Source organism: Pongo abelii, chromosome 20 (assembly GCF_028885655.2).
Source record: "Pongo abelii isolate AG06213 chromosome 20, NHGRI_mPonAbe1-v2.0_pri, whole genome shotgun sequence".
NCBI classification, from domain to species: Eukaryota; Metazoa; Chordata; class Mammalia; order Primates; family Hominidae; genus Pongo; species Pongo abelii.
This window is the reverse complement of record NC_072005.2, coordinates 9,272,844-9,287,648: the sequence shown is the minus strand read 5'-3', so window position 1 is coordinate 9,287,648 and position 14,805 is coordinate 9,272,844. Positions and strand designations below refer to the sequence as shown.

The following is a 14,805-nucleotide window of genomic DNA, read 5'->3' as shown; positions in this document are numbered from 1 at the left end:
ATAGAGTGAATCATGGAAGTAAAGAATTGGGTCTTCAATAACAAGAATCTGATATTAGTTCCATTTTTGCAGTTCAGTTTTATGTCTCGGAGGAGAACTTCTTATTTTCCTTAAAGGCTTGCCTGTGGTTTAGGATTGTATGCATTGGTGATCTGTGCTTTTTCTACTAATTTGAATAAAAGCCTAATTCAAATTTTTCTGTCAAATTGATATCTGTTAGCATGTTAGAAACTACTGATCTTTGTCATTTGGTGACTTTCCATGCCCCTCAAATATTTCAGGGTATCTATCAAGACAACCGTCAGGTGCCTGCTAGGGTTGTAGTCATCCCATGACTTGAACTGGAGAGGATCTGCTGTGAAGCTAACTCATGTGGCTATTGGTAGAATTCAGGCTCTTGCAGGATGATGGCCAGAGGAGCCCCCCTGTTTCTTGCCATATCCAAATATCTAGTTATGAGAGCCAGTCATCAGTGTTTCCCAGGAGATTTCAGCCAAAACCAAGCTTGAGAACCAGTGATATGAATCCTCACACAGAGTCTACCTAAATAGATTTCATAAACGCAATTTGTACAGAAATTACACATGAACTGTGGGAAGGGGTGTAAATTTGAAGTAGGGCAGGTCCCTACTTAACATCCTCAATAGGTTCTTGTAAACTATAACTTCAAGTGAAATGATGTATAATAAATGAAACCAAGTTTTTTGCTCATCAACATTGCAATTAAACAACATTATTCACGGACCTGCCATATCTCCTTCCCTTAATGTCACAGTTTCCAAGAATCCATTAATCATGTTATGTGATAAGGGATGATTACCGGTTCATAAAAAGACAGTTGAGGCCGGGCATGGTGGCTCACGCCTGTAATCCCAGCACTTTGGGAGGCCAAGGTGGGCAGATCATGAGGTCAGGAGATCGAGACCATCCTGGCTAACATGGTGAAACCCTGTCTCTACTAAAAATACAAAAAATTAGCCGGGCGTAGTGGCAGGCGCCTGTAGTCCCAGCTACTCGGGCGGCTGAAGCAGGAGAATGGCATGAACATGGGAGGCGGAGCTTGCAATGAGCCGAGATCGCGCCACTGCACTCCAGCCTGGGCGACAGAGTGAGACTCCATCTCAAAAAAAAAAAGAAGAGAGTTGAGTTCACCTGAATATCAGTCATCATTCAGAAGCTGAAGGAGGCTGTCTAGGTATATTGGATTCCGTCATGATGTTTATGATGAACAAAGGATACTGGAATACCTACACATTCTAATTAATTTTTCTACTAATTTGAATATTTGACTATTGCATAGTTATTTGGTAACTGATACTCATTAAATGCTTCAAGGAGCTCTGCAAATGTAGCAGTCAACGTGCTGGCTAGTGCTGCAGTCCTCCAGGCCTGAAGGCGCGTTGAAATTGGGCAGAGGACTTGAATAGACATTGCTCTATTCAAGACATAACAAAGGAAGCAATATTCACATAGGAAACATGAACAAGAAGGAAAACCTTAAAGAGGCAAAAATAACGTGGCCAAGGAAGCAGGATTTGCAGTCCGTGATATTTGATTTTGCTGCCTTTTCTAGCCCACATAACAGAAAGGATGAATCCAACAAAGATATTTGACTATTCTGCTGTGCAACCTCCACAGGGCACTTTTAATGTCCCTGTTTCTCAGGCTGTAGATGAAGGGGTTCAGCATGGGGGTGACCACTGTGTACATCACTGAGGCCACCACACCCTTTCTGGGGGAAGAGGACACAGCTGAACTGAGGTGCACTCCAAAGATTATTCCATAAAATAAGCAAACAACTGCCAGGTGAGAGCTACAGGTGGACAAGGCTTTATACCTCCCACCTGATGATGGAATTCTCAGAATGGAGGAAACAATTTTATAGTAAGAGAAAAAGATCCCTGAGATGGGAAGAAAACCAAATATGGCAGCAAAGAAATATATGACGATGTTATTAACAGAAGTGTCAGAACAAGCAATGGTGAGAATTTGAGAAGGGTCACAGAAGAAATGAGAAATCTTTGTGTCTTTGAAGCAAGTAAACTGTAAGGCAATCAAATTGTGCACCTGGGATACTAAAAAGCTAAGAAAAACAGACACCAAAACTAAGAAGCCACAGAGTCGTGGGTTCATGATGACTGGGTATTGCAGGGGGTGACAGATGGCCACAAACCGGTCATAGGCCATCACAGTCAGGAGCATGTCATCCATACATGCAAAAAGGATTGAAAAAGACATCTGAGTCAGGCAGCCTGCATAGGAGATGACTCTGCTGTGAGTTTGGATGTCCACAATCATCTTGGGGACTGTGGTGGAGATGAAACCGATGTCAGCCAAGGACAGGTTGGAGAGGAAGAAGTACATGGGGGTGCGCAGGTGGGAGTCAGAGCTGATGGCCAGGATGATGAGCAGGTTCCCCAGTACCGTGACCAGGTACATGGACAGGAATAGCCCATAGAGGAGGGGCTGCTGTTCTGGATCATCTTAGAGCCCCATCAGGAGGAATTCTGAGACACCTGTTAGATTTTGTGGTTCTGTGTAGCAAGGACACCTTTTGAAAAGAAAAGAGGATTAGAAAATGTGAAACAAGTAAACCAGCACCCAGCACTGTGTCTATACTTTGAATAGAAGCAATTCACAAGTAAAGCTTTCACATTTGAGAACCATACCCACTCAGCAGTATTTCTCAGTTGTGACAAACCCAATTTTCTAAGAATTCTTTCATGATTGATTTTTCTGTTAGTCACCTATTTCTCTGCACATCTAACTTAGAGACACTTGACTAAAAATGTAAAAAGAGCAAGAACATTAGAGATAACAAATATATCATCACAGTAAAATACAGCCTACTTTTTTAGAAAAAAAGTAGAGTAGGGCCAGGCACAGTGGCTCACACCTGTAATCCCAGCACTTTGGGACGCTGAGGTGGGCAGATCACCTGAGGTCAGGAGTTCAAGACCAGCATGGCCAACATGGCGAAACCCCGTCTCTACTAAAAAATATTAAAAATTAGCTGGGTGTGGTGGCAGGCACCTGTAGTCCCAGCTACTTGGGAGGCTGAGGCAGGGAGAATTGCTTGAACCCAGGAGGCGGAGGTTGCAGTGAGCTGAGATTGTGCCGCTACACTCTGTCTCAAAAAAAAAAAAAAAAGTAAAGAGTAAGTAATATGCTTCCACATTTAAGACAATAAAAATGATTCTAATTAGTGGAAACTAAAGGCAGACAAACAAACCTCATTTTGTTGAATACAATGTTACAAATTCCCTTGATTTATAACATTTATAAATGCTCTACGAGTGGTAGGACTACATTATCTCAAAACTAAATGAAAGTTAGTAGTTCTTTTTTTTTTATACTTTAAGTTTTAGGGTACATGTGCACAACATGCAGGTTTGTTACATATGTATACATGTGCCATGTTGGTGTGCTGCACCCATTAACTCGTCATTTAACATTAGGTATATCTCCTAGTGCTATCCCTCCCCCTCCCCCCACCCCACAACAGACCCCGGTGTGTGATGTTCCCCTTCCTGTGTCCAGGTGTTCTCATTGTTCAATTTCCACCTATGAGTGAGAACATAGTAGTTCTTAATTAGAAAACATTTTTATTTGCCAGTTACCTTCTGGATTTTTATCATTATGATTTCTAAGTTCATCTCTTCACAGATATGACCTTCAAATATATGAGCCATCTTTTAAAAATTCATTTAAGGCCAGGTGCAGTGGCTCACACCTGTAATCTCACTTTTGGAGGCCAAGAAGGGAAGATTGCTTGAGGTCAAGAGTTTAAGAACAGCCCGGGCAACAAAGCGAGACCCCATCACTGCAGAAAAATTAAAAAATGAGTGAGGCATGGTGGTGCATGCCTGCAGTCTCAGCCACTGGAGAGGCTGAAATGAGAGTATTGCTTGAGCCCAGGTGTTGGAGGCTGAAGTGAGTGATGACTGCACCACTACACTCCAGCCTGGGCACAGAGCGAGACTCTGCCTCAAAAAACAAAAGTTAATTAATCTACTAAAATTAAAATTCATTTAATATTTAACTTCATTTTAGGATTACATGGACTTCCAGTTTTGATAAGTAAAATTAGTTCAATGGGCTGGGTGCGGTGGCTCACATCTGTAATCCCAGCCCTTTGGGAGGCTGAGGCAGGTGAATCACTTGAGGTCAGGAGTTTTGACACCAGCCTGGTCAACATGGTGAAACCCCTTCTCTATCAAAAAAAAAAAAAAAAAAAGTTAGCAAAACATAGTGGTGCTCACCTGTAATCCTAGCTACTTGGGAGGCTAAGGTGGGAGAATCGTTTGAACCTGAGAGGTGGAGGTTGCAGTGAGCCAAGACTGTGCCACTGCCCAGCCTGGGCAATAAAGTGTGACTCTGTATAAAAACAAAATTAGTTAAATGCACATATTCACAGCCCATCACTGACCACAAAGATGTCCATAGTGTGCAGTGCAGCTCTCCATGATTAATCAATAATAAAATTTTAAGAAGATTCTTGACTGTTCGCGGTGGCTCATGCTTGTAATTCCAGCATTTCAGGAGGCTGAGGTGGGAGGATCACTTGAAGTCAGGAGTTCGAGACCAACCTGGCCAAAATGGTGAAACCCGTCTGTACTAAAAATACAAAAATTAGCCAGGCATGGTGGCAGGCACCTGCAATCTCAGCTACTTGGGAGGCCGAGGCACAAGAATCTCTTGAACCCAGGAGACAGAGGTTGCATGAGCTGAGATCGCACCACTGCACTCCAGTCTGGGCGACAGAGTGAGACTTGGTCTCAATAAAACATAAAAAAAAAATAAAGGCCTGAAGAATTAGAAATGAAAGAAACTCAGTCATTCCGTTCAGAACTCAGTGTGTACTTATATTAGGAAAAAAATAATATGTCTTATCAGAGATGTAGGAAAGCCATATCTTCAGGTAACAGGATATTTAAGTTGAATGGTACGGATATGACTAGCTTTAAAATATTAACAACAATATATCAAATTTACTGTGCCTCTACTTTATGCGTCCATCGCATATAGATCACCCAGGGAGCATCTGTGATCTGTTTAATCTTGCTTGGACACAGGGCAAGTTGTTAGACTCCCTGGTGCAAACGTGGCTTCACCCCTTCCTACCACTTGAGCTGGTACAAGTTATATAAAAATGCTTTGCATCTTTCCTCTTCTGCAAAATAATAATAATGTGTGCATTTGTAACTTGCAGAAGACGATGCAGATGAAATGAAATAGGCTGCATTGAACACAGAGCTCCAAGCCTGGCATTTAGGAAGCCCTCAGTAAGGGTCATGATGTCACGGTGACTGCCATCTTCCTCTTCATCCTCATCATCACATTCACAATCCTCTTGGAGTGTTTAGGGAACACCTAAAAGGAACCTACTTTAGGCTGTCACAAGTGAGATCTCCATGGAACATTGAATCAGGGAGGAAAGTAAAATTTTGAATGAGATTTCTGAGACCCCACCACAACCAAGAACATAAACTCCACAGTCCTCTGAGCTGACATCTTGCACATTGGTGTCCTCCCATCTGCCCACCCCACTGTCCTGTTTGTCCTGAGGATGAGGAAACAAGGCTCCTGACCATCCCTCCGCACTCACTGAGCTGTGCTTCGCCTCTGCTGGGCCATGACCACGGAGAGCAGGTCTGCTGTCCTCCCTGCGTGGTGCACGATGGAGGCTCAGGCTCCGTCCTCAGGACTGGCAGGAAGACAGGGTCAGACATGAGCCTCCTGATGCAGATGACAGGTGTGGAGCCCACTGGACTGGAAGCTCACGCTGCAGGGCTGGAGGCACAGGCTGAGTATTCACTATGCTATGGCCTTGGGGGCTCAAGGCACAGAGCTCCTCATTAGCCAAATTGGTCCATGTTCCCCAATCTCTAAGGACTGCCTCATATTAATACAAGATGAGAAAATGAGTGTCCTTGGAAGGTTTTAGACCTTTTCTCTTGTTCGGAGAAAGCTAATCTGTATTACTTCCTTTTTTAAAAGATCTATCTGCTTTTTATTTTCATTTTTTATTATGGTAAATATACTGCAAATAAATACAAAAATAAAAAATATATACTGCAAAAAAATATTTAAAAAAACCTTGGAAGGTTTTAGACCTTTTCTCTTGTTTGAAGAAAGCTAATCTGTATTACTTCGTTTTTAAAAAGATCTATCTGCTTTTTATTTTCATTTTTTATTATGGTAAATATACTGCAAATAAATATAAAAATTAGAAATATAAATGATTTTATATAAAGTGTCAAATATAAAAATTTTAGAAGTTTAACTATTTTTTTAGTATATAGTTCAATGGCATTAAGTACATTGACTTTGGTGTGTAGTCATCACCACCATCCGTCTCCAGAACTTTTTTATCTTGCAAACCAGAAACTCAGTCCCCTTTGAACTTTATTCATTCCTTCATCTCACCAACCCCTGGCAAGTTATATCACTTAGCATCACATCTTCATGGTTCATCCATGTCGTAGCATGTGTTGGAATTCTCTTCCTTTTCAAGGCTGAGTAATATTCCACTGTATGAATGGTCCACATTGTGTTTATCCATTCATCTGTCAATTGACACTTGGATTGCTTCCTCTCTTTTGGCTATTGTGAATAATGCTGCTATGAATGTGCATGTACAAATATCTGTTTTAGTTCCTGTTTTCAGTTTTGTTTTTTTTTTTTTTTTTGAGATGGAGTCTTGCTCTGTTGCTCAGGCTGGAGTGCAGTGGTGTGATCTTGGCTCACTGCAATCTCTGCCTCCCAGGTTCAAGTAATTCTCCTGCCTCAGCCTCCTGAGTAGCTGACATTACAGGTGCATGCTTCCAAACCCAGCTAATTTCTATATTTTTAGTAGAGACAGGGTTTTACCATGTTGGCCAGGCTGGCCTCAAACTCCTGACCTCAAGTGATCTGCCAGCCTCGGCCTCCCAAAGTGCTGGGATTACAGGCATGAGCCACCGTGCCCAGCCTCAGTTATTTTTCAATATATATCCAGAAGTGGAATTGCAGCATCATCTGGTAAATGTATTTTAATTTTTTGAGGAACCGTCATAGTGTTTTTCATAGTGCAACACTATTTACATTCCCTCCAGCTATGTACACGCATTTCTACTTCTCTACAGTCCCTCCCATGCTTGTCATTTTTATTTATTTGTTTGTTTATAATAGCCATTCTAATGAGTGGTATCTTATTGTGGTTTTTATTTGCCATTCTCTGATGATCTGAGATGTTGAACATCATTTTTTATGCCTATTGGCTATTTGTATACCTTCTTTAGAGAAATGTCTATTCATCTCTTACACTCATTTTAATGGGGATTTTTTTTATTACTGAGTTATGGGAGTTCTTATATTCTGGATATTAGACTCTGATCAGATATAGAATTTGCAAATTCTTTTTCCAGTTGTATGGGTTATCTTTTCACTTTCTTGATAGTGTGTTTAGACACACAAAAGTATTTTAAAGTTTTTATGTAGCCAAGTTATTTTATTTTATTTTATTTTTTTTGAGACATGGTCTCACTCTGTCACCCAGGCTGGAGTGCATGGTGCAGCAATCTCAGCTCACTGCAGTCTCCACCTCCCAGGTTCAAACAATTCTTCCACATCGGCTACCTGAGTACCTGGGATTACAAGCATGCACCACTACATGGAGCTAATTTTTTTTTAAATAAATTTATTTATTTATTTATTTATTATTATTATACTATAGGATTTAGGGTACATGTGCGCAATGTGCAGGTTAGTTACATATGTATACATGTGCCATGCTGGTGTGCTGCACCCATTAACTCGCCATTTAGCATTAGGTATATCTCCCAATGCTATCCCTCCCCCCTCCCCCCACCCCACAACAGTCCCCAGAGTGTGATGTTCCCCTTCCCGTGTCCATGTGTTCTCATTGTTCAATTCCCACCTATGAGTGAGAATATGCGGTTTTTGGTTTTTTGTTCTTGTGATAGTTTACTGAGAATGATGATTTCCAATTTCATCCATGTCCCTACAAAGGACATGAACTCATCATTTTTTATGGCTGCATAGTATTCCATGGTGTATATGTGCCACATTTACTTAATCCAGTCTATCATTGTTGGACATTTGGGTTGGTTCCAATGGTGAATAATGCTGTAATAAACATACGTGTGCATGTGTCTTTATAGCAGCATGATTTATAGTCCTTTGGGTATATACCCAGTAATGGGATGGCTGGGTCAAATGGAATTTCTAGTTCTAGATCCCTGAAGAATCGCCACACTGACTTCCACAATGGTTGAACTAGTTTACAGTCCCACCAACAGTGTAAAAGTGTTCCTATTTCTCCACATCCTCTCCAGCACCTGCTGTTTCCTGACTTTTTAATGATCGCCATTCTAACTGGTGTGAGATGGTATCTCATTGTGGTTTTGATTTGCATTTCTCTGATGGCCAGTGATGGTGAGCATTTTTTCATGTGTTTTTTGGCTGCATAAATGTCTTCTTTTGAGAAGTGTCTGTTCATGTCCTTTGCCCACTTTTTGATGGGGTTGTTTGTTTTTTTCTTGTAAGTTTGTTTGAGTTCATTGTAGATTCTGGATATTAGCCCTTTGTCAGATGAGTAGATTGCAAAAATTTTCTCCCATTTTGTAGGTTGCCTGTTCACTCTGACGGTAGTTTCTTTCACTGTGCAGAAGCTCTTGAGTTTAATTAGATCCCATTTGTCAATTTTGGCTTTTGTTGCCATTGCTTTTGGTGTTTTAGACATGAAGTCCTTGCCCATGCCTATGTCCTGAATGGTAATGCCTAGGTTTTCTTCTAGGGTTTTTATGGTTTTAGGTCTAACGTTTAAGTCTTTAATCCATCTTGAATTCATTTTTGGATAAGGTGTAAGGAAGGGATCCAGTTTCAGCTTTCTACGTATGGCTAGCCAGTTTTCCCAGCACCATTTATTAAATAGGGAATCCTTTCCCCATTGCTTGTTTTTGTCAGGTTTGTCAAAGATCAGATAGTTGTAGATATGCGGCGTTATTTCTGAGGGCTCTGTTCTGTTCCATTGATCTATATCTCTGTTTTGGTACCAACACCATACTGTTTTGGTTACTGTAGCCTTGTAGTATAGTTTGAAGTCAGGTAATGTGATGCCTCCAGCTTTGTTCTTTTGGCTCAGGATTGACTTGGTGATGCGGGCTCTTTTTTGGTTCCATATGAACTTTAAAGTAGTTTTTTCCAATTCTGTGAGGAAAGTCATTGGTAGCTTGATGGGGATGGCATTGAATCTGTAAATTACCTTGGGCAGTATGGCCATTTTCACGATATTGATTCTTCCTACCCATGAGCATGGAATGTTCTTCCATTTGTTTGTATCCTCTTTTATTTCCTTGAGCAGTGGTTTGTAGTTCTCCTTGAAGAGGTCCTTCAAGTCCCTTGTAAGTTGGATTCCTAGGTATTTTATTCTCTTTGAAGCAATTGTGAATGGGAGTTCACTCATGATTTGGCTCTCTGTTTGTCTGTTGTTGGTGTATAAGAATGCTCATGATTTTTGTACATTGATTTTGTATCCTGAGACTTTGCTGAAGTTGCTTATCAGCTTAAGGAGATTTTGGGCTGAGACAATGGGGTTTTCTAGATATACAATTGTGTCGTCTGCAAACAGGGACAATTTGACTTCCTCTTTTCCTAATTGAATACCCTTTATTTCCTTCTCCTGCCTAATTGCCCTGGCCAGAACTTCCAACACTATGTTGAATAGGAGTGGTGAGAGAGGGCATCCCTGTTTTGTGCCAGTTTTCAAAGGGAATGCTTCCAGTTTTTGCCCATTCAGTATGATATTGGCTGTGGGTTTGTCATAGATAGCTCTTATTATTTTGAGATACGTCCCATCAATACCTAATTTATTGAGAGTTTTTAGCATGAAGTGTTGTTGAATTTTGTCAAAGGCCTTTTCTGCATCTATTGAGATAATCATGTGGTTTTTGTCTTTGGTTCTGTTTATATGCTGGATTACATTTATTGATTTGCGTATATTGAACCAGCCTTGCATCCCAGGGATGAAGCCCACTTGATCATGGTGGATAAGCTTTTTGATGTGCTGCTGGATTCGGTTTGCCAGTATTTTTTTGAGGATTTTTGCATCAATGTTCATCAAGGATATTGGTCTAAAATTCTCTTTTTTGGTTGTGTCTTTGCCCAGCTTTGGTATGAGGATGATGCTGGCCTCATAAAATGAGTTAGGGAGGATTCCCTCTTTTTCTATTGATTGGAATAGTTTCAAAAGGAATGGTACCAGTTCCTCCTTGTACCTCTTGTAGAATTTGGCTGTGAATCCATCTGGTCCTGGACTCTTTTTGGTTGCTAAGCTATTGATTATTGCCACAATTTCAGCTCCTGTTATTGGTCTATTCAGAGATTCAACTTCTTCCTGGTTTAGTCTTGGGAGAGTGTATGTGTCGAGGAATTTATCCATTTCTTCTAGATTTTCTAGTTTATTTGTGTAGAGGTGTTTGTAGTATTCTCTGATGGTAGTTTGTATTTCTGTGGGATCGGTGGTGATATCCCCTTTATCATTTTTTATTGCATCTATTTGATTCTTCTCTCTTTTTTTCTTTATTAGTCTTGCTAGCGGTCTATCAATTTTGTTGATCCTTTCAAAAAACCAGCTCCTGGATTCATTAATTTTTTGAAGGGTTTTTTGTGTCTCTATTTCCTTCAGTTCTGCTCTGATTTCAGTTATTTCTTGCCTTCTGCTAGCTTTTGAATGTGTTTGCTCTTGCTTTTCTAGTTCTTTTAATTGTGATGTTAGGGTGTCAATTTTGGATCTTTTCTGCTTTCTCTTGTGGGCATTTAGTGCTATAAATTTCTCTCTACACACTGCTTTGAATGCATCCCAGAGATTCTGGTATGTTGTGTCTTGGTTCTCGTTGGTTTCAAAGAACATCTTTATTTCTGCCTTCATTTCGTTATGTACCCAGTAGTCATTCAGGAGCAGGTTGTTCAGTTTCCATGTAGTTGAGCGGTTTTGAGTGAGATTCTTAATCCTGAGTTCTAGCTTGATTGCACTGTGATCTGAGAGATACTTTGTTATAAGTGGAGCTAATTTTTGTATTTGTAGTAGAGATGAGGTTTCGTCATGTTGGCCAGGCTGGTCTCAAACTCCTGTGCTCAAGTGATTCACCCTCCTCAGCCTCCCAAAGTGCTGGGATTACAGGCATGAGCCACAGCACCCAGCCCAAGTTATCTATGTTCTCTTTTGTTCCCTGTGCATTTTGTGTCTTATACAAATAATTGTACCTTACCTAATATAATGAAAGTGTCTCCCAATATTTTCTGTAAAATTTGTATTCTTTTAGTTGTTAAGTTTAGGTCTTTCACCCAGTTTGTGTTAATTTTTGCAAAAGTTGTAAGGTAAAGATCCACCATCACTCATCTGCATGTGAAAATCCTGTTTTCTAACACAATGTGTTGAAAAGGTTGTCTTTCCTTAAAAGTAAGACCTAAAACCATAAAAACCCTAGAAGAAAACCTAGGCAATACCATTCAGGACATAGGCATGGGCAAAGACTTCATGACTAAAATACCAAAAGCAATGGCAACAAAAGCCAAAATCGACGAATGGGATCTAATTAAACTAAAGAGCTTCTGCACAGCAAAAGAAACTATCATCAGAGTGAACAGGCAACCCACAGAATGGGAGACAATATTTGCAATCTGTCCATCTGACAAAGGTCTAATATCCAGAATCTACTAGGAACTTAAATTTATAAGAAAAAAACAACCCCATCAATAAGTGGGTGAAGGATATGAATAGACACTTCTCAAAAGAAGACATTTATGCGGCCAACATATGAAAAAAAGCTCATCATCACTGATGATTAGAGAAATGCAAATCAAAACCACAATGAGATATCATCTCATGCCACTTAGAATGATGATCATTAAAAAGTCAGGAAACAGCAGATGCTGGAGAGGATGTAGAGAAATAGGAATGCTTTTACACTGTTGGTGGGAGTTAAAATTTGTTCAACCATTGTGGAAGACAGTGTGGCGATTCCTTAAGGATCTAAAACCAGAAATACCATTTGACCCAGCAATCCCATTACTGGGTATATACCCAAAGGATTAGAAATCATTCTACTATAAAGACACATGCACACATATGTTTATTGCAGCACTATTCACAATAGCAAAGACTTGGAACCAACCCAAATGCCCATCAATGATAGACTGGATAAAGAAAATGTGGCACATATACACCATGGAATACTATGCAGCCATAAAAAAGGATGAATTCATGTCCTTTGCAGGGACATGGATGAAGCTGGAAACCATCATTCTCAGCAAACTAACACAGGAACAGAAAACTAAACACTGCATGTTCTTACTCATAATTGGGAGTTGAACAATGAGAACACATGGACACATGGAGGGGAATATCACACACTGGGACCTGTCGGTGGGTAGGAGTTACGGGAGGGATACCATTAGAAGAAATACCTAATATAGATGATGGGTTGATGGGTGCAGCAAACCACCATGGCACATGTATACCTATGAAACAAACCTGCACGTTCTGCACATGTATCCCAGAACTTAAGATATAATTTAAAAAATTTTTAAAAATAAACTGGACGTAGTGGCATGTGCCTGCAGTCCTAGCTACTAAAGAAGTTGAGGTGGGAGGATTGCTGGAGCCCAGGAACTCAAGGCGGCAGTGAGCTATGACAGTGCTCCTGCACTCCAATCTGGAGTTCAGAGTGAGACCTTGTCTCTAACATATATATTATATATAATATCAGGAGAACTGTAAGGGTATTTCACTGCTTTGACACATTAAACAAGAGAGATTATATATTATTTCATTAGATACAAACTGTGATACATTTCAACATCCAAAAGTAAAATTCAAAATATCAGAGCCTATTAGGATTAGAAGTAAAATGCCTTAAACCTGATAAAGGAGATGAACCCAAACCCTTCTGTAAATACCACTTAACAGAAGAAGATGAGAAGTCTTTACTTTTTTTTTTTTTTTTTTTGACAGAGTCTCACTCTGTCGCCCAGATGGAATGCAGTGGCATGATCTCAGCTCACTGCAACCTCCGCCTTCCAGGTCCAAGTGATTCTCCTGCCTCAGCCTTCTGAGTAGCTGGGATTACAGACGCCCACCACCACGCCCGGCAAAATTTTGATATTTTTAATGGAGACGAGGTTTCACCATGTTGGCCAGGCTGGTCTCGAACTCCTGAACTCAAGTGATCCACCTGCCTTGGCCTTCCAAAGTGCTGGGATTACAGGCCTGGGCCACTGCGCCCAGCCTGAAGCCTTTATTTTAGATTCAACAGTAACAAACCAGGATCCTCACCAACCTTGCCTCTGGGTATTGTGCTGGAGTCTGAGACAGGTAGGCAGGAGATGACTAAATAAAGTACAAGGACTGGAAAAGATGAAATTGTCGCTATTCTCAGGCAATATGCTTCATGACATAGGAAACATGAAATAAATCATAGAAATATCACTAGGTTTAATAATAGAGCACATGAGGGTGCTTGCATGAGTTATTTTATGTTATGTTATTTATTTATTTATTTTTGAGAGGAAGTCTCACCCTTGTCCCCCAGGCTGGAGTGCAATGGTGCAATCCTGGCTCACTGCAACCTCCGCCTCCGGGTTCAAGCAATTCTCCTGCCTCAGCCTCCTGAGTAGCTGGGATTACAGGCACCTGCCACCACACCCGGCTAATTTTTTTTTGTATTTTTGGTAGAGACGGGGTTTCACCATGTTGACCAGGCTGGTCTCAAACTCCTGACCTCAAGTGATCCGCCTGCCTCAGCCTTCCAAAGTGCTGGCATTACAGGTGTGAGCCACCATGCCCGGCCATTTTATTTTATTTTAGATTCAGAAAGTACATGTGCAGTTTTGTTGTGTTACAAGAAAAGCCTTAGACAAATTAAATTTAACAGAGGGTGTGTTTTTTTTGTTTTATTTTTTATTCTTTTTTCGAGACAGATTCTCTTTTCGTCCCCCAGGCTGGAGTGCAGTGGGTGTCATCTCGGCTCACTGCAAACTCCATCTCCTGAGTTCAAGTGATTCCCCTGCCTCAGCCTCCTGAGTAGCTGGGATTACAGGTACCCACCACCACATCCGGCTAATTTTTTTTTGTATTTTTAGTAGAGACGGGGATTCACCATGTTGGCCAGGACGGTCTCAATCTCTTGACCTCATGATCACCATGCCCAGCCATGAAGTTCTTTATGCCAAAAAAAACCTCTATTTCTATACAATAAGTTATAATTTAATTTTCAAAAGTTCCATTTAAAATAGCCATCAAATTTTTTATTGATATGTAATAATTGCATATATTTATAGAGTACACGTGGTATTTTGATATAAGCATGCAATGTGTAATTATGGATATTTAGAATATCTATCACTCCAAACATGTATCATTTCTTTTTCTTGGAAATATTTCAAATCTCTTCTGGCTATTTTGAAATATATAATAAATGGGCCAGGTGGCTCATACCTGTAATCTCAGCACTTCGGGAGGCCAAGACGGATGAGTCACTTGAGGTCAGGAGTTTGAGACCAGCCTGGCCAACAGGGTGAAACGTCCTCTCTACTAAAAATACAAAAATTAGCTGGGCGTGGAGGCTGGCACCTGTAATCCCAGCTACTCAGGAGGCTGAGGCAGGAGAATCGGTTGAACCCGGGAGGTGGAGGTTGCAGTGAGCTGAGATCATGCCCCTGCACTCCAGCCTGAGTGACTAAGTGAGACTCAAAAAAAAAAAAAAGAAGTATATAATAAATTATTTTTAATTATACTTACCC

At 40.6% G+C, this 14,805-nt stretch overlaps 2 protein-coding genes across 5 annotated transcripts in view; one reads left to right on the top strand and one right to left on the bottom strand.

Moving 5' to 3' along the window:
* LOC100448033 (olfactory receptor 7D4) overlaps positions 1 to 14,805 on the top strand; it is a 54,456-nt gene that overhangs the window by 1,865 nt on the left and 37,786 nt on the right. Inside the window, exon 2 of one of the 4 annotated variants that reach the window (XM_063719906.1) lies at positions 13,019 to 13,378. The exons of the other annotated variants lie outside the window; for them this stretch is intronic. The gene's annotated coding sequence lies outside the window, so the exon portion shown is untranslated. The remainder of the gene's footprint in view (positions 1 to 13,018; positions 13,379 to 14,805) is intronic. 4 annotated transcript variants of the gene reach the window in all.
* LOC100453772 (olfactory receptor 7E24-like) lies at positions 1,570 to 5,637 on the bottom strand. The gene is given in 2 exon segments (XM_054539556.2): positions 1,570 to 2,551; positions 5,609 to 5,637. Coding segments are annotated over 2 exon segments (1,011 nt in total).